This window comes from Bidens hawaiensis, unplaced genomic scaffold (genome assembly GCF_021521415.1).
Source record: "Bidens hawaiensis isolate Kalapana, Puna unplaced genomic scaffold, B.hawaiensis_p1.1 tig00027697_1, whole genome shotgun sequence".
Taxonomy (NCBI): domain Eukaryota; kingdom Viridiplantae; phylum Streptophyta; class Magnoliopsida; order Asterales; family Asteraceae; genus Bidens; species Bidens hawaiensis.
The window spans coordinates 5,433-31,856 of record NW_027494488.1 but is presented as its reverse complement, the minus strand read 5'-3'; the positions used below and the strand labels follow the sequence as shown (position 1 = coordinate 31,856).

At 35.7% G+C, this 26,424-nt stretch overlaps 2 protein-coding genes across 2 annotated transcripts; one reads left to right on the top strand and one right to left on the bottom strand.

Moving 5' to 3' along the window:
• The first annotated feature begins 1,177 nt into the window (after window positions 1-1,177).
• LOC143575770 (peroxidase 12-like) lies at window positions 1,178-3,214 on the top strand. Its single transcript, XM_077060059.1, has 3 exons — window positions 1,178-1,438; window positions 1,609-1,806; window positions 2,346-3,214. Exons 1-3 carry the CDS (start codon window positions 1,178-1,180, stop codon window positions 2,958-2,960), a joined length of 1,074 nt encoding a protein of 357 aa, XP_076916174.1. The 3' UTR covers window positions 2,961-3,214.
• A 19,980-nt stretch (window positions 3,215-23,194) lies between these two features.
• Window positions 23,195-25,577, bottom strand: LOC143575769 (uncharacterized protein At4g37920-like). The gene is made up of 6 exons (XM_077060058.1): window positions 25,434-25,577; window positions 24,352-24,686; window positions 24,103-24,271; window positions 23,782-24,026; window positions 23,490-23,677; window positions 23,195-23,388 (listed from the first exon to the last, which is right to left on the bottom strand). The coding sequence occupies exons 1-6, from the start codon at window positions 25,561-25,563 to the stop codon at window positions 23,229-23,231; spliced, it is 1,227 nt and encodes a 408-aa protein (XP_076916173.1). The 5' UTR covers window positions 25,564-25,577; the 3' UTR covers window positions 23,195-23,228.
• Window positions 25,578-26,424: the final 847 nt, after the last annotated feature.

The window sequence follows — 26,424 nt, the reverse complement described above, 5'->3', positions numbered from 1 at the left end:
AAAAAGTAAAAAAAACTAAAACATTTAATTCCTCTGTTGTCCTTATTAAAAAATAAATAAATAAATAAAACCGATCCGAAACCCGTTTTGACCCGTTCCGACCTTGACCCATTCCGAACTGGACCTGTTCTGACCCGAACCTGTTGACCCTAACCCGTTCCGATCCGAACCAAAACAACCCTTTTTTTAATTGACTCATTCCGACCCTAACCCATTTCGACCCTAACATGTTCCGACCCATGACCCGTTTCGACCCAACCCAACCCATTTGCCGCCCAGGGGCACATTAATGAACACAGCGCATTTGCAAGACGAAATTTGATACGTAAATGAAAAATTATCAGGTTTTTTTACACAAACTAGGTAAAAGGTAGATAAATTGTAAACAAAATATTTAAAAATATAAATGTAAACATGAAGAAAACAACTTATATATCAACAAAGAAACTTATTAACTAAACATGGAGACTAGCAAATACTGTAGGGACTAAAATTGTTAACGACAATTTAATAATTCAACGACCATCGACATATCAACTTTCACCATTGTTTTCTTAAAAGTTCTAAATATAGCACTTCCTTAGCTAAAAGTATTAATTCCTTTTTTTTCAATTTTCTTTTAGAAGAATATAATACTTTTTTTCAATATAATTTTTTTACTCCGAAAACTCAAAGGGCCCCATCAGTATCGCGCTAATACGCGATGTCGGGTAAAATATAACTTATACTTGTTATATGGCCTTTAATGGATTATAGTAGGAAACTATTGGAAGCTAGTTGGACTCAAAACCGAGACCTATACTAGAGGGGATTTAAACGTTTAACTTTGGATCACCCACTGAAGAGTATAGACTATTGGTATTATATTATACTAACTATATATATTTTTTGTTATTTTATAAATAAAAGACATAAAAATTCATCATATAATATTTTATGTAGTGTGTCAAACACAAACGTCAAAGATGACCGGCCAAGACCCTAAACACATGCATGTAATATGGGAGAATCCACATGGACTACATCACTCAACATTTAATGCACCACTCTAAACTTTAAGGAACTAAAAAGCTAATAGTTCAAACATCAGGGGCTTTTAGGAAACTTTTTCAGCTATATGTAGTCCATGTGTTTTGTAGGTTTGAACACCAAAACAAGAATACCATAGTATTCATCAATGGGTGGTTCTAAAATGACATCATTGCCCTTTCACACATTTGCATTGGGTGTGGGTGTGCTGGTCGTGATGGTAATGCATTTGCATGGTTTAAAAGCACAAAAACATCCATTGGTGAAGGGGCTTTCTTGGAAATTCTATGAAAGTAAGTGTCCAAAGTTGGAATCAATTATTAGAAAGCAAATGGAGAAGGTGATCAAGAAGGATGTTGGTCTTGCTGCTTCTTTGTTGAGAGTTCATTTTCATGATTACTTTGTTCAGGTATATTTATATGTTAGTAATTTTAAACAATATATAAAAGCATATATATTATCTAAATGTTACTCCAATAAAAAGCGCAATAGTAACGAGTTAAATGAGTTATATATATATGCCTTAAATAGAATTTGTAGTGTTCGTTTCCACATATATAATGATAATGATGCTATCAGGGTTGTGATGGCTCGGTACTATTGGATGGATCAGCAAGCGGACCTCTTGATAGTGAGAAAACAGCGCCACCAAACCTACGTTTGAGGGGGTTTGATGTCATTGAGGATCTTCGTCGTAGGGTTCACAAAGAATGTGGTGCGGGTAGTGTCTCGTGTTCAGATATCACTACCATTGTTGCACGTGACTCTATCGTTTTGGTAAACCTTTTCATTCATTGTTAAAATTGGCATGTTAAGGGTAGAATCTAAGGAACCGTTAAAAGAATTTGTAACTAAAGACCAAATCCGTAATTTGTTACAAACCATAAGGACCATCCTTGTAATTTACTCAATAAACAACAATATAAAATGCCGTGAATACGTGGACACACAAGAATATACATATATATTTTAACAAATCTATATTTTCTAATAAAAAGCTACAAGTTTTGTCACATGTAACTCTCACATTAAACCTCACATTTTTTAATAAATTTATAATAATAAAATAATAGTTATCATTCTTAAAATTTATCTTTCAAAATTTGTTAATTTAATATTTACTTCCTATATTTTTCAAAAAAATTGATATTTATAATCTTACTTTAAAATTGTATTAATAGTGTTTAACGGGTTTATTGTTTCTTGTATACTGATTATTTATTAAATATTGTATTTTCAAGAACCACCCGTGTAGTACACGGGTCTCAAACTAGTGATTTACCTAATTTAACATACTTTTGTTTGGTACGTATTAGACCGGTGGTCCAAAGTATAATGTTCCTCTAGGTCGAAGAGATGGACTCACATTTGCCACAAGAAATGTAACCCTTGCCGATCTTCCATCACCATTTGTCCCAGTCAATACCCTACTAACTAACCTTGCCGCCAAAAACTTTGACACCACCGATGTTGTGGCCATGTCTGGGGCCCACACCATCGGTGACACCCATTGCACATCCTTCACACAACGTCTTTACCCTACACAAGACACAACCATGGACAAACCTTTCGCCAGCACCCTTAAAGACGCTTGTCCAACCGCTACCACCAATGCCACCACGTTCTTGGATGTTAAGTCTCCAAAAGTGTTTGATAACAAGTACTTTGTCAATCTCGTGAACAAACAAGGAGTTCTTGGAACAGACCAAGATTTGTACACTAACAAACGCACCCGAGCCATTGTAACTAGCTTTGCAGGTAATCAAACGTTGTTTTTCGAGAAGTTTGTTGATGTGATGGTGACGATGGGCCAAATGAATGTGTTGACTGGCAAGCAAGGTGAGATACACAACAATTGCTTTAAGCGGAACACAAAAGACATGTTTATATCAAGTGTTGTTGGTGACATGAACAATGTTGGTAGTTTCTAGGTAGTAGATATTGTATTAGGGTTAAGCTCGTTAGGTTTTCTCTAAGTTACGCTCTAATACAATATCTAATAATAAGGTTTTTAAAAATGGTTTATGAAAATCGTGTAGTTAAGGGTTCAATCGTTCGATGTCTTATGATGCATGGGCACTTGATGAAAATAAACGAATGATTTCTTGGTGAAGTGATGCTAGAATCATAATCTTGTAACTATATTTAATATTTATGGTACTTGCAGCAAATATAAGTGTAAACGCAGAAGGCATTTGAGACGTTAGAAATAGCACACGGCTCTAATCCATCTGTTCATAAGTAAATGGGTCTAAACTGGCACATGAGCTTTGTGAAATGTGATTACTCCTTAGCCTCCTTTCGAGGAGGCGATGCGTCTTCTGCTAGTTCTGGTTATTGGTTATATCAGTTTCGTGTCAATTAATTATAGGTTTTTTAGTATGGTTACTTTCACGTGCCCGCTTTTTCGACTCCTTTGCTAGTGTTAGCGGAAAATATACAGATCGGGCTGACATTACTCTTATCAAAGCATTTTACTGTTGCAACAATAGTTACAATACATCATAATTTGCAAGCTAAACAACAGCAGACAAGCCACCGTTCTAGACATGAGGATTGAGTCTAAATATCACAGACATAGTATATATCAAAACGATGCACCGTACATCAAAATCGAAATGAATCAATTAGGTTTGTTTGGTTTAACTAACTATCCAAAATATACTTAGGTTTAATTGGGTTATAAGTAACCCAAATAATTTTAGGAAAAGTTTTTCAAAAATTGGTTTGCCATGCCATGTATTCTCGGGTTTAAAGTGTGCTGTTGGGTTTGGTTGGATCAGCCCGGACCAAAAATTTGAGAATTCTTAAGACGGCAGCCAGCCCAGCCCACATAAAGGATACTCGAATTATAACTTATATATGTAGAGCCGTAGAGGTGTACAATGCCGGGTTGGTCAACAGCTGGTCCCAAACCAGTTTTTTTTGTACACCTCTAGCTATACGTAATGAGACGATGTTGGGCAATTCCCGGTGGTAACACCCCCCCCCCCCCAACCCAAAATAAGTGGGGCGATAGGGAGGGGGGGCATGAACTTGTCATCTAGTGATGAACGAAAATAATAATATAATAATAACATGACCATTACACCCCCTAAAATGAAAATTGCTCGTATGTTAACGAGGCGCCACCTATCTAAAATCCCCCAATTTTGTAGCTCTCCAGTCTAACAAACAAGTTGGTTCGAATTCACTTATTCAAAAAGAATAAATCTTCAAACTCACATTTTATTATAAAATTATGCCTATAATTAGGGATGATAATGGGCCGGGTTTGGACTTGGTTTAAGTATTCTCAAACTCATACCCGATTAGCATAGCCCGTCCTAATCCCCATCAGGTAACTACTCGTCGGATTTCGGGGATACCCATTAGGTTTCGGGTTATCTATCGAGTTTTGACTAAAATAGCCTGTTGGGTAAACCCGTCCAAAATAATTTTGAAAATTAGAATATAACAATAAGGTATTTGCATATTTATTCATAAAGGCAAACCTCGATATGGATGTCACAAACATAAACTCTAACACACAAGAAAGTCGTTCTAAAAAAATCTAATAACTCAATTAAAATTTTCCGAACACATTTATGTCACAAACATAAAGTCTAAAGGTTATGCTAGGTATATAATCGGCACTACAACAAAAAGGGCTTTTTAGGAACTTCTGTGTGGGACGCTTGTAAAATAGGGTCCTAAAATCTATTTATTAGGACAAATGAACATTTAAGGTCCTTTTATAATATACGCTACAAAACCGGTGTCCTAAAAAGTTATTTAATATGATGGATGATTCTTTGGGGTCCTATTATCATATAACTTAATAAGACATTTAAAAACTAAATCTTAATAAAGTAACCTATAAGACATGTAGTTGTTGGTGTCCCATTATGTAGTAATGTAATATGACACTTGATCACTGGAGGTCTTATTATAACATAAGTTAATATGACATTTTGTAGTTAATTCATAAATGTTCGTTGTTATATGACCCTTTTCTAGTTGATATCATATAAGAACATAACTTAATAGGAAATTTTACACTATGGTCTTATAACTTTAAAATTTATAAGACGCTTAATCATTGTGGTGTTATTATAATACACCATAATAGGACATTTGATATTTAAGTCATAAAACATCTATTTTATAGAATGCTAATTCGCTAGAGTTTTATTATAACATAACTTAATAGGACACTTGACACTTGAGTCTTATAACTTTAACCTTTATAGGATGCTTAATCATTACGGTATTATTATAATACACCATAATAGGGCACTTGATATTGTAGTCATAAAACATATGTTTTATAGAACGCTTATTCCCTAGAGTTTTATTATAACATAACTTAATATGAAACTTGACACTAATCCAATATTAAAGTTGAGTCGTGACAGAAAATATGGTACTGAACTACCAGTGTTAGGCCCAATTGTCCCGGGCCTGAGTCGATTTCGATGATGAAGCATGATACGATATCATTGCAATTTCTTGATTTTGTTAAGCCTTTACACACGAATTCAATAATGACTTGATTTATGATTGCTACAATAATATATTACAAGTGAACAAAATGTACTATCTAATATTTTAATGTAACCTAATCGAATATTTCAAGTTAATGGATTAATAATAAAACCAAAATTATTAAGGAATAGAGGCTCCGGTGACCTACATGAGTTTTGGAGAAGTGACATAGTTTTAGCGGGAATATGGAGGGAGTTTTAGAAGGAGGGAAAAGTTCCAAAATTGTGGAAAATCAATTACCTTGAAGGAGGGAATTTTATAAGTTTGAATGAGATATATATTTGGATAAAAGAAAAAGGTAGAATATATGATAATAATTCGTTTAAAAAAAGAATATATGATAATAATTCGTTTAAAATAAATGAACGTAACGAAAACTAACTAAATGTCAATTTTGTTTTTTATCTCCTTTATTATTTTGTTTTAGTTACGATATTGTGACGAACGTGACGGAAACAAACCTAATTCGCGTGGATTCACTGCGTTTTGTTTTAGTTTCAGTATCGTAACGAAAACCGACTGAATACTGATTTTGTTTTTTCTAGTTCCAGTACCGTAAAAACATGAGAGAAACCGATCGAATTTGCGTAGATTCAACGCCTCAATGTCCGAGTGTTGGTACATGATGTCAGTAGTTCAGTGTCTAGTGTCTGTAATCGAGTTAGTTGGATTTGTGTTTTGGATGTAAGCGAAGTTCTCACAAGTTCGCTGATATAGGCGAACTTGTGGAACAAGCGAAGTTAGGAACAACTTCGCCTAAACATGTTAGGCGAAGTTGTCGTGTTTATAAGCTGCTAGGTTACGGCTAGGTTTGTATTCATTCATTAATCGAGTTGTAACGAGTTGTCCAGTGTTTGTGATTGATATCACGTGTTTTCGGTTGCAATACAACGTGTCTTTGTTTATTGTAACGTGTGTTTGATCGTGTTAACTCGTATCGTCTTCTACGCTCGTAACGTCTTACGTAGGGATTCCGCACCTACGTAGAACGAGATATTCCGTGTAGATCCGGCTGGGAACCTACAATTGTATCGAAACTTCCTGTGGTGTTCTGGGCTGAAGCTGTTGCAACAGCCTGTTATATCCTTAATAGAGTTTTAACTGTTAAAAGATTGAATAAAACATGTTATGAACTTATGCATGGGAGAAAGCCCAACTTGAGTGGTCTCGAACCATTCGGGTCCCCGTGTTCGATATTAAAGACAAATTCTAAATTTGGTGAAATAGCCGACGAAGGTATTTTAGTCGGATATGTTGTTGGGACTCCCAACAGACGAGACTTTAATACATCGACCAGCAAGGTTGAGGTGGTATGTAACACTGATATCACAAGTTACAAATCACCAAAACCAAGCACGGGACCCGCTGGGGTTTTTGAAATAATGAACAGTTTGACCTTAAAACTTCTTTATATAGGGTCAGAGTTATACCGGCGAAGTTATGGATAACTTCGCCTATTGCAGGCGAAGTTATGCACAAGTTCGCCGATATTAAACTTTACAAAACAAACCCCTATAATTAGAACAATTTGCAATTAAGTTATAAAACATCCTTTAAAGAATTAAATGATACGATCAAGAGATTTAACTATAAAGTAGAAAAATATTTTAACTATAAAGTACACGGGATCAAATTTCAGTATCGACAGGGACTACCATGTTTTAGAAAAGATCCGAACAGGAATCATACTAATTAAGTGACTGTCACACGGATCCATGTTCAGCTGTATTATGACATAAAGAAACAGGTTGTAAGCAGGTAAATAACTTAGAATGGTTTTCATCGCTTCTGTGATACGGGTTAGGTTCAATTAAGCTCAAAACTTAAATGGGCAACAACTCAGAGATTTTGATGCCTCCTATCTATTCTCAAAGCGTATTTGGCTTTCCCCAAGTCACCCCGAGTTGACCTCGACCCGTAGTGTCTGATTAACTAGTAAGTACACAACTCTGTAGACTCTTCTTCCCTTTCTCTTTCTTACACCTTGATTGAGAAGTATTAATTTATGAACTCTAGAATGTCTCAATAACTCACACATTTTTTTTTTAAGTATTTACACAACTTCAGAGTAGTAAACAACTGCAAGTCCCGAATCTGGATCACTGCAGTTTCTTGACACGCTATCTTCACGGGAATCAGAACACTCACGGGCTCGTGTATGACTGGGTAATCGCTTTTCTGCCTATCATTCGGAAAGATATATATGGAGACTTGCACAACTCTTAAGGAGTTTCCACGTAAAATCGAGTAGATTTAGTTAGTATCACTTCTACTTTTACGCACCATAAAAAGCTACCATGACATACAATGACTGTTCTAAAGTATTTTAGGCCTAATAACTTCACTAGTTAAGCACACAGAATCAATATATCTATCACTTTCCAAGGTTGGATCAATTTTCTGTTAAACATGGTAAAGGAACTTCTTACGAAGAAGTAGACTTGAAAAATAATTTCATCTCCCGAAAAATTTTAACTTCAATCGCCCCGATCAAATTGAAGTTTTCAGGTAAACGGCTATCCTGAAGATCCAATGGATCAGCTGGACCGACCACATACAAGTATGTGTCCTTCTAACTAAGTATGATCGACTAATTTTCAGCGAAAAAATAAAAACACATCATAAACCGCCCCTGTCACTTTCAGTTATCTGGTTAATGGCTATCCTCATATTCTACAAGTAGAAATGAGGACCAAACATATCCGAAAATATGTCCTTCAAACTGAGGCAACCGACATAATTCTAAGCGATAGTGACGTTTTTTTTTAAACAAAAACGAAAAACACGGTTACTCGGGATTTATCATCCCATTCAGCTCAACAAGGTTTTGAAAACGAGTTTTGTCAAACGCTTTAGTAAACAAGTCAGCGAAATTATCTAACGTATCAACCTTTTCGAGCACAATCAGTTTCTTCTCAGCACAATCCCGTATAAAATGATGACGGATGTCAATATGTTTAGTTTTGCTATGCTTTACGGGATTGTTAGTTACTGAAATAGCAGCAGTGTTATCAATGCAAATAGGAGTATGAGTGAAATTCAGACCATAATCGCGCAATTGCTGTTGTATCCAAAGAGCCTCAACTGCTCATCATATACAACCTGTTTCTTTATGTCATAATACAGCTGAACATGGATCCGTGTGACAGTCACTTAATTAGTATGATTCCTGTTCGGATCTTTTCTAAAACATGGTAGTCCCTGTCGAGACTGAAATTTGATCCCGTGTACTTTATAGTTAAAATATTTTTCTACTTATGTAGTTGTTTGATGTTATACCTGGTTACTTGGTCTTGATCGTATCATTTAATTCTTTAAAGGATGTTTTATAACTTAATTGCAAATTGTTCTAATTATAGGGGTTTGTTTTGTAAAGTTTAATATCGGCGAACTTGTGCATAACTTCGCCTGCAATAGGCGAAGTTATCCATAACTTCGCCGGTATAACTCTGACCCTATATAAAGAAGTTTTAAGGTCAAACTGTTCATTATTTCAAAAACTCAGCGAACTTGTCTTCCTGTAACCCGGCGAACTTATCGTAACCCTAAGCGAACATATAGCATCGATCAATCTGTGTTTTCTTTCTCAGTTTCTAATCCGAGTTATAGGTGTGTAGTGTCGATAGTATCATCTAATCATTGTCCTTAACGTTAATCAAAGGTCGTTTCGACCCGATTCGCGACCTCGTATTTCGAAACCTAACCACCCGATTTTCAAACCTTTTTCACGTGGTCGTAATCATATTAATAGTCTAGATCGTCTCAAAAACATGTGTTTAACAGTCTGCGATCTCCAAATTGACCAAATCACATCATTTGAAAAACTGAACTGTTGCCGATTCATATTCGGCGAAGTTACAGTTTAGACGAAGTTATCCGTAACTTCGCCTGAGGTTTAACTTCGCCTGATAATTAATTATGTAACAGTATATGAGGCGATGTTGTGGTTAGGCGAAGTTATCATTAACTTCGCCTGGCCCTTTGTACTTAACTGTTATCCGGCGAAGTTCAAGTTGAGGCGAAGTTGTATCAGGCGAACTTGTGATTTGCCTTGACGTTTATCTAACTTAGCCTGTTTGTTGCAGAAATGGCAGTTGTAGCTGGAGCAGGCGGCGCAGGTGGTGATGAAGGAGGAGACAACAACCGACAATTCTTCCCGGGGCATAACATGTACATCACATTAGACCCGGATGCGAGCGGTGTTGATGATTTCCGCGAGATCATCACGTTCTTACTCCGCTCGCGTATATTCCACGCGATTACCACAACACTGCCGATATCTTTGCCAAGCATTGAAAATTTCTGGCAGACAGTGGAATATGACTGTCGAGTCGAGCCCCCGGTTATGCGTGCAACGGTCAATAATCAGATAGTTCAGTTCTCATCTGAACAGATCCGGGCGGCTTTGCGGTTTGGAGAAGAAACGAGAGACGATCCGACAGATTTTATGGCTCCATTCCAAGATGGTGCGTTTCTGAGAATGGGATACTCTGGTCCCTTGGGGGACACTCAGAGACGCAAGGGGTTCTTGCTAGACCAGTGGCGCTTTCTCATGCATGTGATGATCGTGTGTATGTCAGGGAGAAAGGCTGGTACAGAGGGCATGGGCGCGACCATGCAGTCGGCGATGACTGCTCTGACTTACAATAAGCGATACAGCTTTAGTCAGATGGTATTTTATGAGATAGATCGTCAGAGAAGGGCGGTGGCCCGTGAGAGATTTCTTATGTATCCAAGATTCATTCAGATGATCTTGAATAACGTTGCTCCAACGTTACCTCAGCGCCGCCCGATCAGATATGTAGAAAGTGTTAGCAAGAGGATCTTCGCCCAGTGCAGATCATCGAGTGTGAGGAGTAAACCTGAGCTCCGTCCTCGACATACTCCTTTATTCGGGTACTTGATCAACCCTGGTTATGTTCCAGCTCGTGGGGACGAGTTTCGGGACCCTCAACCACAACAGGCTAGAGCACCTCAAGCAATACATGCTGCTCCTGTTGTGTCACCAGAGGAAAATGTGGACCTTGATGCAGAGTTTGGTGGTCAAGGATTTTTTGATATGGAGCGGGTTGATCCAGAGGAAAATGTGCAAGTCTCGGTTGAAAGGGATTCTAGTGAATGTTACTAGGGCAGCTACGTTGGTGGCTGACTCAGATTATTCAGATGATGATGTGGGTGAAGCGAGACGAATTTTGGTAACTCAAGAACGAATTCATGGGAAAAGAAAAGGAGCTGATGATGACAGTGAGTCAGATTTTGAGGAAGAAGTACATCAGCTAATTCGTAGATCAAGAAGGGAACGGGCAGGTGCAGGTTCGGGAGCTGGTGAGAGCTCAAGGGTGGTACGTTTCACTCCACCCGCACTGTCCGGTATGACAATGGTCCCTTCATCATTACAAGTTACAAGGCCAAGCGCCACGGATGTTCCCGTGGTGGCTACCTCATCTGCATTCGGCCTCCCACCCACTACATTCCAACTTTCGGCTCCTGAGATTGTATCGTTGCCGCCTCCAACTCTTACTCCAACGGAGGTCGTGGCAAGATTTATTGAGTCGACGGTTGTAGCGACTGCAGGGTTGTCAGTTACGATACCACCTGCGGTTACGTTTACGCCTACTTCTAAAGTCCCGGTTACAATGGAAATCCCTCCTCAGTACACTCAAGATATATCATATATGAGGTTTGATTTCGATGCAACCTTATCCGACTCAGAACGAATAGCAGCGCTTGAACGGGTCGTGGCAGAACAATCAAGGGTAAATTTTATCCAGACCCATGCTATTCAGCGCCTCGTTGCAGAGAATCAGATACAATCGTCCCTGCTGATAGAACATGGCAAAATCATTGATGCTTTGAAGGAGTTCTTGGCATCTCATGGGGAGACGAGCTGTAAAGGCGATGAGCTGAGGACTAAGAAGCGAAATGATCGAGACGATGATCCTAATGCATCGAAAGGTGCAGGTGGAGAGTTGCCAAGAACTGAACAAGCTCTTGGGACTTCCACATCTCAGGGGGAGTCAACAAGTGCAGCGGGCGGTACAGGTGATGATGTGGTGGTCGTGGATGTTGAGGAGATAGATGATGAGTTTATAGGTGATGATGATGTATTACCAGTTGAAGAGATAGAGAAGATTGGTGCAGAGATTGTTATTGATAATGATATTGAAGAGGGAGAGATAGTAGAGGAGAATGTGGAGCATGAGATTCCGGATGTTGATAAGGCAGATATGAGTAAAGATATGGGAAGTGATGAGACGGAATGGGAAGAGCAGCCAAGATGGAAAGAAGGCTATGCTCAGTGGTTCGTAAAAACGAAGAAACCGGCAGTCCCTACTATGTTCAAGAAGAGTTACAACATTAGAGGTTATGCTGAATCGAGAAAGGGGATTATTTGCTGGTTATATGATGAGCAGTTGAGGCTCTTTGTGATTAAAAGATATGATGGTGTTCAGTACTTCAAGAGGATGTTGAGATCGTTGAACACGTTGCCTGAGTGTGAAGTGAAGGACTTAGCCAGATTGGGGTTGATAAACAGGAGTGATGATAACATGGCTAGAGTCATTGGAAAGATTGTTTGGAAGGAAAGTATAAAAGAGAAGAAGTTCGAGCTGTTGAAACCACAGAAAGGAAAACTTATTGAAAACAAAGATAGAGGATTGAGAGCAGATGGCAAGCCTTGGATGATTATGAAGTATAAGCCGATCCGGTGTTTAAAAGAAGTGCCGATGAAACAAATGCCCAAGGATGTGCTCAAAGATCTGAAGTGGTGGTATGTTGATTGTGAAACAGCTGAGGCAGTAATGGAGGACGAGGATGAACAAGAGCTGCTGAGAGTGTATGATCCAATGCATCTAGTGAACTTGTCTCAAGCTGAAGCGAAGAAATATCAAAGAGTTGTTTCGGTATGTGTACGAGAAGGAGTTCATGCTTGAAGATGAAAGATACAAGATTGTTGAAGATTACCAGACACGTGCTTGAAGTTAGAGATATGAAGCTACTGCCAAGGGGGAGTCTGTTGGTACATGATGTCAGTAGTTCAGTGTCTAGTGTCTGTAATCGAGTTAGTTGGATTTGTGTTTTGGATGTAAGCGAAGTTCTCACAAGTTCGCTGATATAGGCGAACTTGTGGAACAAGCGAAGTTAGGAACAACTTCGCCTAAACATGTTAGGCGAAGTTGTCGTGTTTATAAGCTGCTAGGTTACGGCTAGGTTTGTATTCATTCATTAATCGAGTTGTAACGAGTTGTCCAGTGTTTGTGATTGATATCATGTGTTTTCGGTTGCAATACAACGTGTCTTTGTTTATTGTAACGTGTGTTTGATCGTGTTAACTCGTATCGTCTTCTACGCTCGTAACGTCTTACGTAGGGATTCCGCACCTACGTAGAACGAGATATTCCGTGTAGATCCGGCTGGGAACCTACACCGAGATCGATAACGTTTGGGTTTTACTAATGATAGAGTTTTTACTGACCGATGTCACGCCATTGGTCCACCCCAGTTTTTATATTCTTTTTGTTTATTTTTTGTCTTAGTTCTAGTACAATAACACACGTAACCGAAACCGGCTGAATTCGCTTCGACTTACCTCATCAACGTAATGGTTTTACTATCGTCCAGATATTACTGACCTACCCGACGCAACGCGCCAGAAAGAACACTAGTTTTCTCTAATTATAGATGTACCATTGGAACAATTTATTCGTTTTTATTAATTTTGATCAATATTAAACACGTATCGTTATACCTTTTGGCCAATCAAAACTTTATTTTATCATTTTTTTTATATTGCTATATTTCCGACCCTGTAAGAAAAAATTATGGGTTCGCCATTGTAAGTCTGTATACTAAGTATTAAATTAGGTTGTAAGAAGTCATAATAGGTTGTCTAAGGTACTGTGTAGTGGGCTACAAATTTGGGCGATAGGCGAGAACACCTCCTCCCCACCCCCGGGCGATATGTTGGGCGACAAGAGAGGGGGACGGTGGGTTGTCGCCTAGGTGTGTTTTATGTTTATTATTATTATTATATTATGTGCGTGTGTGTAATATATATATATATATATATATATATATATATATATATATATATACAACACTACTACACCTCTAAAACAAAAATCCCCATTTGCTGATTAGGCGTCAAATGTCAAAATCGCCCACAAGATAGCCTTTAAACGCGTTATAACATCTCATTATATTAAAAATCAATCTTATCAAATATTTGATATGAAAATATTATAAAATAGGAAATATACTAAAAGTTAATATCCGATTATTTTAAAAGATATTATTTATTATTAAAATACAATTTTATAGTAAAAAAATAAGCAGTTATAGGTTTCACCAAACCCATATGACTTTTAAATCGGGTTATAACATGTCATTTATTTGTAAAATTCTTTAATCATCAAATCCTAAGTATATTATTAATTTTCTATCAATAAATAAAATTAAAATACTAAAAAGTATATAAATATTAAAAACGAATAATGTAAAACAACCCCGTAGTACGACGGATAAAAGCTAGTTATTTATAAATTATGTTTTTTCAATTTTATCTGAAAATTTAAAATTCCCACTTCTTAGGGGGTGTTTGGCCTAGCTTTTTAATTTTGGCTTATGCTTATACTAGGTTAGGTACCCGTGAGATACACGGGTTGGATAAATTATATTATAAAAAAGTCAATGAATCTAAAGATGCACTTAAAACATCTGATAAATTACAATGAAGACAAATAGAATTACATGACAAAACTCTCTAAAAATCTCTTTATATACAACGTTCGTAGTCTTTTTTAAAACTTGACCATCTTTATAAAAAATGAGTACTTTGAGTCCTCTTGTTTTAACTCTAGACAGTGCAACATATAACTGGTCATGGGCCGGGTTTTTCCAAAATGAGTACTTCCGAGTATGGAACCGGTTCGGGTTTTCGGGTATTACCCGAACCGGTTCCATACTCGGAGCCGGGTTTTTCCAAAACCCGAAACCGAGTATTTCAAATGTCCGATGTATACCCGAAAATACCTTAAAAATACCCCTAAAAAGTGCAAACTTTTAAAAAATCCAATTTATACCCGAAAAAACTTCGGAAAAAAACCCGAAAAAACTCATTACTATGGTTTTCTCAATACCCGAACCCGGTTCCATACCCGAACCCGAGTATTTAAAAAACCCGATTTGTGCACCTCTAGTCACGACTAGTTTATAGCAAGATATAGACAAGACGAGTTAACTACCAATAATTTACTCGTATGGTTAATGAAAATCTGGTAACTTATCATAACGAGTTAATTAACAATAAAATACTCGTATTGGGAATATAAACAAGGTAAACTAGTCACGACGAGTTAACTACAAATGAACTACTCGTAAGCGTAATGTTTACCAGATAAACTTATCGAGACGAGTTAGTTACCAACAAAATACTCGTATAATGGATATAGAGTAGTCGTTGACCTGTATCTACTCGTAATGACTAGTTGACCAAACAAACTAACCATTCCGGTTAGTGTTTTGTAAAACAAACCAGTTAAATGCATTTGGTAATCAAACTCATCGTCGTGATTAGTTTGATAAAATACTCGCGACTTTTAAGGTTTTATAATCTGCTCGTCGCGACTAAAGAATATCTTATTTACTCGTGTGACGCTGATTACGAGGGTTTAAACTTATTTAATCTTTACGAGTAGATTATTATTGAAACTGGTCGTTACGGTTAGTTTATAGACACGTGACAAGTTTTAATAGGTTATACAAACTACTCGTGTATAATCATAAACTATTCGTCACGACTAGTTTATAATACCTATTTTGGAAATATATTGGAAATGACACCTAAAACCTGAAAAACATAATCATAAATACCTATTTTGGGAATTTTCCCATATACAAATTGGGTTGTACATCTGTACCAAATAAGTAAGAAAAGATACACAGAGTGTAAAAGTATGTGCCATTATTTGCTATTGTTTTGTATACGGGAAAATTCCCAAAATAAGCGTTTATGAAAACGTTTTTCAGGTTTTAGGTACCATTTGCAAAAAATTCCCAAAATAGGTACTATAATCTAGTCGTGACGAGTAGTTTGTATAACCAATAAAAATTTGACACGTGTCTTTAAACTAACCGTAACGAATAGATTTACTAACCATTTACTCGTCACAACTACACTAGTTTTATGCCTCGTAATCAACGTCCACGAGTAATTCATAAGTTCTTTAGTCGAGACGAGTAGATTGTAAGGTTAAACTAGTCGCAGCGAGTTAACTACTAATAAACTACTCGTGTATGGAATGTAAACCAGGTAAACTAGTTGTTGCGAGTAAATGACTTATGAATTACTCGTGGGCGTTGATTACGAGGCATGAAACTTATTTAGTCGTGACGAGTAAATGATTAGTGAACATGCTCGTTCCGGTTAGTTTAAGAGCACGTGTCAAGTTTTAACCGGTTCTACAAACTACTCGTGTGTAATCATAAACGACTCGTCGCGACTAGTTTATAATACCTATTTTGAGAATTTTTTGCAAATGACACCTAAATCCTGAAAAACATTTTCATAATCGTTTATTTTGGGAATTTTCCTTTTGTATACTCATGTCCCATATTGTCGGCTGTTTTTTATTTATTTATTAATTGATGTTACAACAGAATGACATATGTCATTTCTTCCTCGTGGCTAGTGTCGTTGATTGCAACACTTGAGTTGTTATTTGAGTATTGCAACGTTTCGCCGATAAAGAATATAAAGATATACTTTTTGTTTAACCTTGTAAAACTATTATATTGTAAGACATTACATAAACCTTACATATTAATTATACATAAAAAGTTACTTATAGCATGACTAATTAATGCTTGTAGAAGAGTGATCGGTACACCATTAGAAACTCATTTAACATGTCTAGTGTAAACATGCTGATTCGTTTGTGAGCTACTCTAAATCCACTTGTTTGATTGAGCTTGAGTCAAGTTTAAATCTAAGTTGGGTCTCAACTAAAGCTATCAGATATACTCGTCTTTTTGCGTCTCTTCACATTGTGACACGTCAATGTCATATCACAATCTATTCCACTTCACTTCATAAGTAAGTACTAAACTTCTTGCTTTCCTTCATTTTTAAATAAAATAATAATTGGTTTCATATTGAAATTGGTTGGATCGATCTAAAAAAATCATATAGAAAAGGGATGGTGTGATTTGCATGGAGAATATCACGCTCAAATCCAGTTTTAGCGACCCTCTAGGGGTGAGGGGTGTTCCCCGATACCCCTTTTGACATCAAGTGCTTCATGGTAAATGTCTTCTATACCGTATAGCCTAATAAATAAGCTTGATCAGCTCAAGTTTTATGATTAGGCTAACCGGTCTAAACGAGTGATTTACTTAAATATATATGATATATAATAAAATCTATAAGTTATAATATAAAAATACAAAATAATCATAATTTTATATATACTAATTAACGATAAACTAAATAATACATACGTTATGCATATATAAATATGTTATGGTGTACGCCACCAATGGTCATTCCCACGGACCGGTCCCACAGCCAAGATGATGCACTCATGTACGTAGATCACAAGTCCCAAAGTAAATTGCGTGGTGACGGGGTTTGATCCCCAGACCTCCATAATAGATTTTCACCTTCTTACCACTGAGGCGCTATTGTTAGGACTATATACATGTAAACAAAACTGAATGAGGGGACAAGTTTGTAAAATTACTCCCAAACGGAGCTAGAGTTATAATTGCAGGACTTGAAACGAGACGAACTTAAGCTATTATAAATTTCAGGAATGCGTTTCTTGTTAATGATGAATTGATGACTGTTAAAAAAAGGCGGGAAAGAAAGTAAAAGAAAAGGAAGAGCACACCCAATGAGGTTGTAAGAGCAAACTAGCATTAATTTTTATTGAACGACATCCAAACTAGCATTAATATCTACCAGAATGAGACTGTACGTTCCTAGAATTCAAAATCTTGGTCATGTTTTTTGGTTCAAATTTTTGGCAACTTTTGAAAGCTTGAAATTAACTGAAAACAAATTTAAGAGGGTGTGACCAAGAATCATGTGAAGTGCATCAAATGTAACCCTTGCATTAATTATAAGCACACTATTTCACTTGTAGCATGAGTGCATATATATTGATGTGCATGCCTGCTTATTCTCCAACCCCTCTGAATCTTTAACTCCTCAATCTCTTAGTTAATTTCACCATAAATTGTTTCCCACATTACCCTTCACATCCCTCTCACACAAATTTACACACATATATTGTTTTGTAAAACCCTAAAAGAGAGCCACAAACTTTACAACATGAAGAACATATATTCCCATATCTTGCTTCTTGTGACTATTGTTTTCTTGGTACTTAACCTGGGTGAAAGTCTCCATCCCCATCATTGTAAGAGCAAAATACTAACATAATATATAATTAAAAATATTATTATTATACTTATGTTATGTTGTTTTACTTGAATTGCATTACTCATTAATACACTTTTCTACTTGTATTTTAGTTACTAGTTATCAAGGTGGTCATAGTGGATCCCCAAGTCAAAAACATCCTAAGGTTTGTTTGTTTCCCTCCAAAATTAGTTTCACATTGTTTTTATGTATAAAAAACAAACGTAACCAGTAAAACTATGATAACAAAAAAACAGCTTTCAGGTTTTCAGGCTTTAATTTCCATTGATTAAAGATAAGTTGAAATCTTGATTTTGTAGGAAGGAGAACGTGTAGAGCTTGGGATGGAACTATATCCGACAGGATCAAGCATACCCGATTGTTCTCACGCGTGTGGTCCATGTTTTCCTTGTAGGAGGGTGATGATAAGTTTCAAGTGTTCCATGACTGAGTCATGTCCAGTGGTGTATAGATGTACTTGCAGAGGCAGATACTATCATGTTCCATCCAACTGATCATTCAAATTCATGGATACAAACTTGGCCAATTAATTGGACTTTGATGGGAATTTTCTTGTATTAGTTAATATAGGTGTTAATTAGAACAATTTGTTGGAACTAAGTTTTGTGGATAGGATCTTTGAGATTGTAACTTTTGTCACTAAGCTAGATATTTTAGTTTCTTGGTATTTGATAATATTTTTTAGAGTTATTGTAACTTTAGTTTTGCTCATTGTTGTAATATTTCAGTTATCTAGCTCAAACTAGTTTTGTTGTAGTGTCGTTCGATACGAAATCAATTTTAAGTAAAGATATAAACTTTACTTAATATTGGTTTAAACACAATGTATGAGTTCATACGTGTGATATTTACTTCGGGTGGGTAGGCGGATCAAAATCGCATAATAATGACGATCATACATGGATTCATCCTTAAATACATAATATGTGACATGACCGAATGTGTCGTCCTAGTTAGAGCGTCCACAACACGCAAACGGGAGGGAGAAGAGACAGGTTGAGGTGGAGATGAGAGATTGAGAGAAGCATTATCCACATTGTATGTTTTTTCCTTGCAAGTTTTCTCACACTAGAATTCTTAGAAAGGTTAAGAATGAGACGGTATAACTAATCAATAATGTTTTCCTAGGTATCAAAGTACCAATGTAACATCATACTAAATCTTGTTAGTAATGTAAAATATTGAGCGGTGTTGATGCGGGTTTACGAGAACATACTAAGTTTCGGATGTTATATAAAACGCTTATATAAAAATATACGAGAGTGAGCCTTTTCTTTTTTATTTTTTTAATTATTAGTTACTTGCTATGTTCTGCTTTGGCCCAAGTTCAAAAGTCGTGATATTCACTTGATTAGCTAAAGCATGTTTACTTTGCACAAATTTATGTGACTTTAAAATCAACACAACTTGAACAATTGCTATATGTAGCAACTTAGCTAGCATGCAATTATATAAACTGTGTGATTACTATGTATTACATGTTATAAGATAACAAAGAGATAGAGTAGCCTTTCTAAAACAAAGTTTTGGTCATTATTTTGAGGAAGAAAAGATGATCTTTAGTAAAATCTCGAACTTGGTACAGTGAACTGGCCCGAATCATCGAAACGATCCGAACCGTCGGAACGATTCAAACCGTCAGAACGACTCAATTCCGTCAAACTAACCCAAACAGTGAGCCTAGTGGAAAAATTCTTGATCCGCCACTGGCTATATATGCGGATAGTGCTACACGTTTGTTATTTATTATATATATAGTCGGTTCCATATTTATTTTGTATGGGTGAGTATTCTAAGAGAACTTTTTGAAATTAAGAACTTTGAGAACCATTTTGGATCATAAAAAACCTTTCAAAAAAGAATATTAAAAAATTATAAATCAATATAAAACAAAAATTTTTAAAAGTAAAAAAACCAAAACGTTTATTTAGTATCCCGGTTTCATAAAAAAATAAAATATATATAAAAACTTGGTTTTGCTGAATTATACATATATGTATTTTATCAATTAATCTCCAGTATACCCATGTATACAGTATTATCATATATCTTAATTGTACATATGTGTATAAAAATAACAAGTATATATATATATGTATATACGTGTTTATAAGCATTATACATATATGTATAATTTAGCAAAACCGAGTATTTTTTTATGAAACCGTGATTCTAGATAAACGTTTTGGTTTTATTACTTTTTTTTATTTTCACATTTGTTTAGGTTTTATAGTTATTATTTTTTCTAGGGTTTTTAAAGTTCAAAATAGTTCTCAAATTTTTAAATGGTTCTTACATGATCCCAATCTTACCTTGTCTAAAGCATAGATAATTGATGGATGGTATAGATAATGAGTGTTTTCTCAACAGTTAGATAACTAAAAACTGCTTGGAATAGAAAACCCAATGTATATATTCAAACATATATTAAGAAAACTAAATAGTAACACATAAACTTTATTAATCATTATTTTTAATAGCTTGGTTTTCTTTTTAACAACTTTATAGAGTTAGAAAAATTCTTAAATGAAGCTGGTTTTAATTTGCACCATAATATAGAAAATTCAAAAGTAATAATAATATCAAAAAAAAAGGATATTGGTTTTTAATACTCTCAACTTTCCCTAATTGGTAGATAACGCTCCTAACTTTTGATTTGTCACCCACCACTCCCAACTTTCACCATATTTTCCTGTACCACTCCCTGTCTAAATGAACACTAACCTCGTTAATGTTTTAGACTAAAAATGTCATTCAAATTAGTTGAGGAGGTAAAACAGAAATTTTATTTTTAACACAACCTCCATTCCGGTGACCTCGTTTTTCCGGCGACCTCATTTTTTTCGGAGAATTTGAGTTTTCCGGTTATCTCGTCTTTCAGAACACCATATCCATCATTTCACCGAGCTTCACATATGAATTTGAGTTTTCCAGCGAATTGCAGGTTTTCGGTGAACACCATATCCATCATTTCACCGCCCCAAAACCGCAATCCCCGCCCCCCGCCACCACTAGTGTCTCACCCAGCCACCTTCCGGGATCACCTGCGTGCCGGAAAATCGAGTTGCGGGTTTCCGGCGAGCACCATCTTCATCATATCTCCACCGGTGCACAATCTTCATGATCTCCATCACCTTTTTACACCACTGAACCATCTCCATTTTCTAAAAGACGAGATAGTCGGAAAACTCAAATTCGCCGGAAAAACGAGGTCACCGGAAATGGAGGTTGTGTGTTAAAAATAAAATTTCTGTTTTACCCCCTCAACTAATTCGAATGACATTTTTAGTCCAAAACATTAACGAGATTAGTGTTCATTTAGACAGAGAGTGGTACAGGAAAATAGAGTGAAAGTTGGGAGTGGTGGGTGACAAATCGAAAGTTAGGAGTGTTATCTACCAATGAGGGAAAATTGAGAGTATTAAAAACCAATATCCCAAAAAAAACGATAAAAGTCATCCATTGAGGAATGCTAGGGGGCTTACCCATGGCGATGCGGCAGAATTAAAAAAACGGCTTGCAACACAACATGACAATGTGATTATTTACAAAACGCGAAATGCATATTCAATCGTTAAATTGTTAAAAGTAGGCTAAGGTGGATATCAAACTCTGGGTTAAATTTTAAATTGCCTGGGACTTCCATTTTGTCAATGTGTCGCATATGTACCTGTATGGGCGGGCCTCATTTATGTTTGTTATTTATCTGATGCATGTGCATTTTGTTTTCTACAATTGTTGTATTGATGCATGTACGAGGTAAAGACTAATATCTAAAATGATGTTTTGTTGGTTGTATGTTGAAGGCGACAAAGCTCTTACGGTGTGTCGGTTTGGATTTTTATTGCAACAACACAATCATCGTTATTGTGTTTGTTTCAGTGTCTTTTTGCCAAATGGGATGGTTGCATGTTGTTATAGCCATCGAATCGTCGCTTTTTTTTCTTTTCCTAAGGTTGCAGGAGACGATAACTAGAACACAAAAGTTATTCAGGTATATTGATAGTATCTGTTAACATATGGTCTACATAATGTTTTAGAGATCTATTATTTATTTATAAAGTAACAGCTTTAAGCAAATTTTAACAAAAGTGCAATTTCTTGGAGTCTATACTTACAATTAGAAGTGTCAAAACCAGTTTTTTTAACAAAGTGAACCAGTTTGGTTTTTGCATATTCCAAACCGGTTTGGGTCAAACTGGTTCGGTTTAGAAACCGATTTAAGCATAGAACTACCCAACCTGATCAAGACCAGTTCGGGCCGGTTTTAAACCGGTTTATTGAAAAAAAACTCAAAACGCTATACGAACCAGCGGTTTGAGAACGTACCGGTTCGGTTCGGTTTTCGATTAACCGGTTGTTTTGTACACCTCTACTTACAATGGGAATAAGCTTGGTAAAACGGGCAGGTCATGTAATGTTTGATTATCAGGTGATATCAAATTCTGGTCAAAACAGCTTGTGTTATGAATGAACATCAATTCAAATTAAAGCCATAAAAATAATTTCAAACATGAATTTTTCATTATTCGTTTTTCACTTTCAACATACACCACGCATTTGCGTGTGTTCTTGAAATAACCAATCAAGGTTCTTAAGGATGCCTCAATCTTAACCATTACAAAAGTTGATCAAATAGTTAATTTCACATTATACAAATCGCACCAAAAAGAATATTGCCAATTGTACCCGTATTATACGACCTTACAGCACATGCATACGGACGCATCACATATTCAACATGCATACAACTGTCTGTATAGGCCGTATAACACATGTTATGCAAATGTTTATGGACACATAACATGTGTATACATACGTAACAGTATAAGTAATTTGAAAAGATGGGATAACTGATGTGATATAAAAAAGTAGAGGTGTAGAACCCCTTAACTTGTTTCCACAAAACCCTTTATATTATGAAGTATGATGAAAATACAATCACAACATAGATCACACTTAAAGCTTAGGGATACACATTACCTAAAATTAACTTTTGAAAGCCATTTTACATCATGCTGAGCATGATCAACTATGGTCCATCCTAGACTCGACATACTGAGAGTCAAATCTTTATGATTCAATCGTGGTTACACCACACTCGCTTATATAACACCCCCGACTTTCATCTCGTCTCATGATTTAAACTACTAACAACGAATACTTCTACAATTATACTTTTTGGTAATAAATAATAAAAAAAAAAAGATACTTCAACTTCGATGAACATTTACATGAACTTATCTTGGATCAGCTTCTCGATCTCTTCCATTTTTTGAATTATTTTAGGGTTCATAAGATCCCGAGCTTCCTTTATCAGCGTTCCTTCTCTGCTAAAATGGTAAGCATTCACCACCGCTTTGATCCATGTATGCAACTTCTCCGGTGTCCTACAAAACCATATAACATATTCAAATCACAAGTATTAATACTATTTAAACAATATAAACTTATAGTCATATTTGATAAAGAAATGTGATGCACCACATACGTATACAAATTATCGAAATCCTTTCCTTCAAGCTCGTCACCAGGGGTAAAAGCGTCATTTAACGCAGATAACAACCGCTCAGGATCTTCTATAGTTAGAAGATACTTAACAATCCGAACCTCTTTCGGCATAAGCCTTTGAAGATTACCTCTTGCTGTCATGTACAAATGATATAATATATCTTTCACCTATCATTAACCACATATAGTCAAACAATTAATAACATCATTATAATTCATCAACATAACATTCAAGTGTTGACCAAACAGTCAACATCATAATATCATATTACCTCGTCTTTCATCATATTTGTCTCCTTTGCTGCGGACCAAGCTTTAGTAATCATCAAAACTAAAGCAGAATCTAACTGATTCTTTTCAGCTAAGTTATCAATTTTCTTGCAAGCAGCATCAACCGAAGGAGAATTGATAATATCTTGAAATTTTAATTCTGCAGCGTTAATCGCTTCAATGCTTTCGGTTGCAGTATCATAAGATTGTACAGCAGCTAAACACACGTTCCCAATTTTTGCAATCGCTAATCATATAAAACAAACACATATAAGAATTAGCATAATTAGATTAACTAAATATCATTTTAAATCGAGTCTTACCATTTTGTTCAACCTCATTATCATAATAAGACTCTGCAACCGCATGAAGATGCATAAAGAATTCTTTTGTGAAATCTTTACGCCGTCTAGCAACAATATCGCCAATTTCCGAAGGGGCATTTTTGACAGTTTGAAGAAGTTCGTTATGTCTTTGAACATCTTCATCTACCTGCACAAAAAAGGTTTATCTAGTGTAATTATCGATTTAAAACCATTGACAACCAATAAAAATTAACTAACTTTAACTACCTCTTTCAACTTTCTTCCGAGTCTTAGTAGCTGGTGTTTCATTCCAGGGTCATTTTCATTATCGGCTCGGTTTTGGCATCGTTTAAAGAAATGAGGTCGAAGGGTATCCCATTCTCTGCTAAAAGCTATTAATCTTCTCCAATCAATAGGATTCGGTTTATCAACCATGAAAACATCAATCAATTTGTCGCATATTTTATCCATTTTAGGATCAACCAAATCATCACTGTTCTCAGAATTTGCAGTAGAATCGTTCGGAACAGCTGTTGTGTCACCAACAACTGCTTTAACTGTAAATTTTGATGGTTGACATCTTTCTGAATTCAACTTAAGACCTGTATATATTTTCAAAAGCATAATCACTTTTAAGCAAAATTAATTATCAAGGAGGTGTTTAGGAATGCATATATAGGAAATAGATAAGCTAAAGATGTAGGAAGTGAGTCACAATATTATTAAAATATAATAATAATAAAACTAATAAAGATACTCTCTTTATATCTTTGGGAAACTGTAGTAGACGTAGCGTACACATATTCAAACATAAAATAACACGAAATACAACATATGTATACTTAACTTGATTCAACAAAAGAAACCTAATTTAGACCTACACCGGTATGCATGAAACCAAAAAAACGACGCGAAACCAAAAAAACTAAAACCAACGGTTTAGGTTTAGGTTTTTGTAAAAACCGAACTGAATTTCTATGTTTTCATTTTTTTATTTTTATTTAAGTAATTTATAAAAATATAATAAATATGTAACTCAAATATTTTAGCACAAACATACCATTATCAATTAGTTATTAATCAACAAAACGATATAAGCCTATTATCATTACTTTGGGCCAATTTATTTTCCCCAAAATTTTCAAGCTTAAATAGCAAAACCGAAGAGTTTTCAAAATAAAGTTTTGGTATTTGGTTTGGTTATAGCCCAAAACCGACCCAAACCGAACCGTGCACTCCCCTAGCCTACACTACAGGGTAGTAAACTAATAAACCCTAATATTAATTAGGTGAGCAACAAGTATTATTAAGTGAAATATAACTGACAATTGAAGGCGAGGTGAACTTACCGGCGGAGAAATGAGTAGTTTTTGGGGTTGAGATTTTAATGAAAGAGGAAGAATAATAATATTGTTTGGAAGATTGTGTATATGTGAATGAGCAGTATGAACTGAGAGATGGTGATGATAACAGCTCCATTGATGACGTCTGATTAGAGTCGTGAAGCTTTGGATGAATATGAGATTTTTCTAGGTTTTCAAAATCGACCCGAAACACCTACATGATCCGATAACAATCGGTTTGGAGAGTGGAATATAACCCATTTAGAAGACGGGTCATGTTCGTGTTAACATGGGATTGTTTGGCTAAGCTTTTATTTTTTGTTTTTTTGCTTTTGGAGGGGTAAAATGTTCAAAATGTCCTTCCAAAAAGCAAAAAAACTTTAATTTGGAGCTTTTGGAGGGGTATTTTGGACATTTTACCCCTCTAAAAGCAAAAGGAAAAGGCTTAATTAGATGGATCATGTTTGGATTTGCGTTTGATTATATATGTTGACCCACCATCTCGTTTTATGAGCTGCGTAACATATTTTATTACAGTTATCAACCTGATTGACACGTTTACAACTTGATTGTTACTCTTCTTTTCAGCAGCAAACCTTTTTTCTAGCCCCAACCCAATATCACCTCCCATGGTTATCGAACCTAGGGTTCCACCAAAAGAGGGAAGACCTCTCTATCACTGACGGTGGCCCAGTTTTGACAAGTATACATAAACATGTTAGACGGGTCATGTTCAGGTTATATGATTTTAAAGTGTTTGTGAGTTACGCCTAATGTTTTTGACATGATTAAAATATGGATCGTGTTTAAGTTGAGTAGTTTAATTTATTTACCTAACATGATTCATACCCTTAAATGACTCTGAATTTAAAAGCTGATAAAAAATAAAGCCTAAAGTAATCTAATATGGACTATTTGGTAATTAAATAACTACAGTAGAAACTCTATAAAATAATACACTTTGAACCACCAAAATTTATTAATTAAAAGAGTTATT